We start from the raw sequence: 4,068 nt of genomic DNA on the forward strand, positions 1-4,068 counted from the left end.
AAGTTCTGACCGTCCCAACCGCTGTATGTCACGACCGGACTAATTCTGAAACCGGTCTTCCCAGAACATACTGCGGCCGGACTAACTCTGAGACCGGCCTAACTCCGAGTTGTCTCCGGACCGGAGTGGCTTTACTCTTTGTTGGACCGGAGTAATCTCACCTCCTCGGGCCGAAGTAACTTTGTCTCCTTAAGGCCGGAGTAACCTTGCCCCTAGGCCGAAGTAGCCATTACGGCCTTTTTACTTAGTCCTTCGCGTTTTGGGCCTTGAAGCCAAACTCGGAGCTCGGCCCAATTTTTCCCAAAAATTACCCTCTCAATTGCCCCTTAATTCCATCTGTGCAACAAGATTGGGATTACCGGTCTACTGGCCGAGCTAGAGTTTCATTAGGCTTTTTCAGCCGATCTAAGAACCCTTTAGCCTCTCTAGCCGATCTAACTTTACCTCGGATATCACTATGTCCGGTCAAAAACGTCTCTTCAATCACAGCGACTGTAACGCTTCTCATTCCAATGACACGTGGCAGGCTCTGATTGGTTAAGGACGGCTGTCACGCCGTCTTCGTGCTTTGTGATCTTGAAACGGTTCCCGCCCAAATTTTGGGCTTTCTAACAAAAGTAATTCCTGAGACTAGGGTCTCTACACTTTTGCTATTCCTTCGTCTTCTCTCTCTGTTCTCTTGCTGCTCGAGTTCTGAGCTTACTGTGTTCGTGCTTCTGTTGCTGCTACTGCTCCATCTCCAGCTTCTTCTTCTTCAATCTGGTAAGCAGGTCTACCCTTCACGCTTTTGTTACTTGTTTTTCCATCTGTTTTTGCTTTGTATGCTTTCTGCAAACATTTTTCTTCATTTGTCTGCTTTGCTCTTCGTACTTTGATGAAGAAACCATAGAACCCAAGAGTATATGTCATATACCCTAGAGAAAACTCGATTTCGATCCAGAATCACATCCCAACCGAACCAGGATACTGTTTGTGTTATGTATGTAGATAGATTTCAGAGAACAACCGAACTAGGACTCAAAGAAATAGCAGTAGTTTCTTCTCAACCACTCTAGCCAGGATAAACTCACCGGAAAAACGTGCACGTACCGAACTAGGTACTTCGGTCAATAACCGAGCTAAGGCTTTCGGGGCCCAGCCGGCTTTCTTAGTTCTTAAACCGAACTCAGAAAGCCGCCCCTAGGGGCTTCGACCGAAGTAACTTTCCTCAAACTGCAACCGATTTAGGCCTTGGGACTAAACCAGCTTTCTGAGTTTTTTAGACCGAACTCAGAAAGCTGCCCCTAGACGTTAAAACCGGTCTAACCTGCTCAAAACCGAGTTAACAAACCTTCTGATGAGCCGAGGTAGAACCAGCCCACTGAGCCGAAGTAGGATTTGTATATCTTGCTTATAATTTGTAGCGCGGTCCCACGATCTGTGCTTAACCCCTTTGTTTTCTACCTTGCAGACTTAGGTTGCCCAGGCACTCCTTCGTGTGCTCAACCGGGCTACGGAGCCAAATTTTTGTACCGAAATAATTTATTCGTAACTTATTCAACAAATGGGTAAGTATAGATATTTAGTCGAAACCCCTGGTGGTATGGCCGAATTCAGGCAGGACTACCAGATTCCTGATGATGTCCAACTGGAGTTGGCCAAGAAAGATGCTACTCCCTGGGACAATGAAGGCTCCGTCCCTTTTACCCTTCAGTCAATAATTGAAACCGGACTACGGTTTCCTGTCCAACCGCTCATCTGCGAATTTCTTAGACAGACTAGGTTATGTCCTACCCAACTGTCCACCAATACTTACCGTATTATAATGGGAATAGACGCATTAAACCACCAAACCGGACTAAATCTTGGTCTAGCCGAAATATTCCATCAGTATTCCATCGGCTCAAAGAATGCTGGGTGGGTCTACTACCTCAGAATTCGCCGCCGCCGAGAGAAGATAATTAAGCATACTCCGGACAAAGATCTTAACGATGATGATTTCCTTTGGGTCTCTGGGAATTTTGAGGATTTTCAAGCTCAAATTCCTGGCCGACCTATAAATTGGAAAATGGGAGAGCCTGGTAATTTTGCTTCGGTCTTCTGTCTTGTTTGTTATCTCGGTTGTTTAGTTTATTAGCCGAACTAACACTTCTCTTTATTGCAGATTTCGCCCATCTCCGTTCCCTGTACAGTTATCCCAACCTTGGGGTTCTGCGAGCCGCACTACGGGTTAAAGAAAGAAGTTGGTCAAAGCTTCTAAATTTTGAGCCGACCTACCGGTATAGCGGTCGCCGCAAAGCAAAGGTAACTGATTTTCTTCTCGAGGAAGCACCGGAGCCGGACCCAACTCTGCCCGAGATAAGACTCGTCCCTCTAACAGCAGAAGAAGAGATGGCGAAAAGGAGCAGAGTTAGGGCCCTTCTTACCGAAACGGCTAGGCCCGAAGTAACGCCTCCCAGTCAATCGCAGCCTGCCGTTGTCGCCCTTCCTTCCCAACAGCCATCCTCTTCCCGCCGGACCAAACGTCCCCGGACTGCCGAACCCGAACGAGTTTTGGTTGATGAGGAACCTGTCATTCAGCCGAGCTTACCACCAAGCCCTCGACCGGAGTCTTCCGACCGGACCATCAGTTGCTGGGCACCGAAGCTATCTTTCAACGACCGAGACATCCTGGAAACAGACTCGGTTGTTGCTGAGAAGGACCACCTGTTGGCCATCAATCTGGCCAAGAGTGTGTGTCTGCCTAAAGACATGGAACATCACCACAAACAGTTAACCACCGAGCTGAAGTCCATCCGGTCAGCCACGAAATCAATGATTCTGGTAAGTAACTTCGGTCGTATTTCTGTTTTTCTACTTTTATTTTTCTTCGGCTAAATTGAAGTTGTTGCTTTGTCAGGCTATCCAGAAAAATCAAATCACCCATAGGAAGGTGCTGGAGCTGAGGAAAGTGACAAGGCAAGCTGCGGCAGAGGTGGAGGCGAAATCGGCCGAACTAGAGGAGGCCAGAAAGGAAATGGCCGAACTCCGAGGTGAGGTCGGTCGTCTGACCGGAATGGTTAGTTCGGCCGAGGCCGAAAAGCAAAAGACTGCCATTGTGCTGAAGGACAAGTACTTGCGCGAGTTGCTAAAACTTGAAAGAAAGAAGGATGCCGAAATAAAAGAGAAGATGAAGGAAGCCGACAAACAAGGCTTCAAGAGGGCAGAGGATGCTTATGCCCAACAATGCAATGCGGCCAAGGATCTGTTCTTTAAGTGCGGCTGGAGGGGAGCCGTTGAGAAGCTCGGTCATGATCCTCAGACCGAGGTTTTCAACCCTCCAGCCTACTTTATACCGAACTCCCTGATGGATTATGCCACGGCCATGCAACAGCAGTTCCTTGAGGGCTCAGACGATGAAGTTTCTGATGAAGACTCTGCCCCTGAGGATACTTCGGTTGTGAATGTAGATCAGGTAGTTCGGTCGGAGCCCGTGGTGGAAGATCTAACGCTTGATCAACCAAGTGAAGCCGTGGCTCCAGCCGAACCCGTTCTTCCTTCTGAAAATGTTGTAGTGCCCGAAACCGGTCTTCAAGTTGACGCCGATGCTGCCTTCGACGCCGAAATAGATGAACTTTTTTCTTAATTTTGTAGTCTTTTCTTTGTAACCGAACTAAGCAGCCTTGTAATGACTTCTTTTTGAATGAAAAATTCTGCTTCTCTTATTCCGGTTATTGTGTATATGCTTGCATTTGTAATGTCTTCTATTACTCCAAGTGTTGTTTTGGTTTTTGGTTGGTTAAACTATACTCACCAGCCAACCACTCCTTAGCCGACATAATTGCTTCGGCTGGGGAGTACTAAGTGTTGGTTTAATCCAGCCAACCACTCTTCAGTCTTACACTTACTTCGGCTGAGGAGTAACAAGAGTTGGTTTATTCCAGCCAACCACTCCTTAGTCATGCACTTACTTCGGCTAAGGAGTACAAAGTGTTGGTTTAATCCCGCCAACCACTCTTTAGCTTTACACTTACTTCGGCTGAAGAGTAACAAGAGTTGGTTTATTCCAGCCAACCACTCCTTAGTCATGCACTTACTTCGGCTAAGGAG

At 47.3% G+C, this 4,068-nt stretch overlaps 1 protein-coding gene across 1 annotated transcript; it reads left to right on the forward strand.

The window, feature by feature from the left end:
• The first annotated feature begins 1,502 nt into the window (after nucleotides 1-1,502).
• Nucleotides 1,503-3,682, forward strand: LOC145819791 (uncharacterized). The gene is made up of 2 exons (XM_082913655.1): nucleotides 1,503-2,060; nucleotides 2,144-3,682. The coding sequence occupies exons 1-2, from the start codon at nucleotides 1,544-1,546 to the stop codon at nucleotides 2,854-2,856; spliced, it is 1,230 nt and encodes a 409-aa protein (XP_082769781.1). The 5' UTR covers nucleotides 1,503-1,543; the 3' UTR covers nucleotides 2,857-3,682.
• Nucleotides 3,683-4,068: the final 386 nt, after the last annotated feature.

Source organism: Camellia sinensis, chromosome 2, assembly GCF_055761805.1.
Source record: "Camellia sinensis isolate YWXY chromosome 2, ASM5576180v1, whole genome shotgun sequence".
NCBI lineage: Eukaryota > Viridiplantae > Streptophyta > Magnoliopsida > Ericales > Theaceae > Camellia > Camellia sinensis.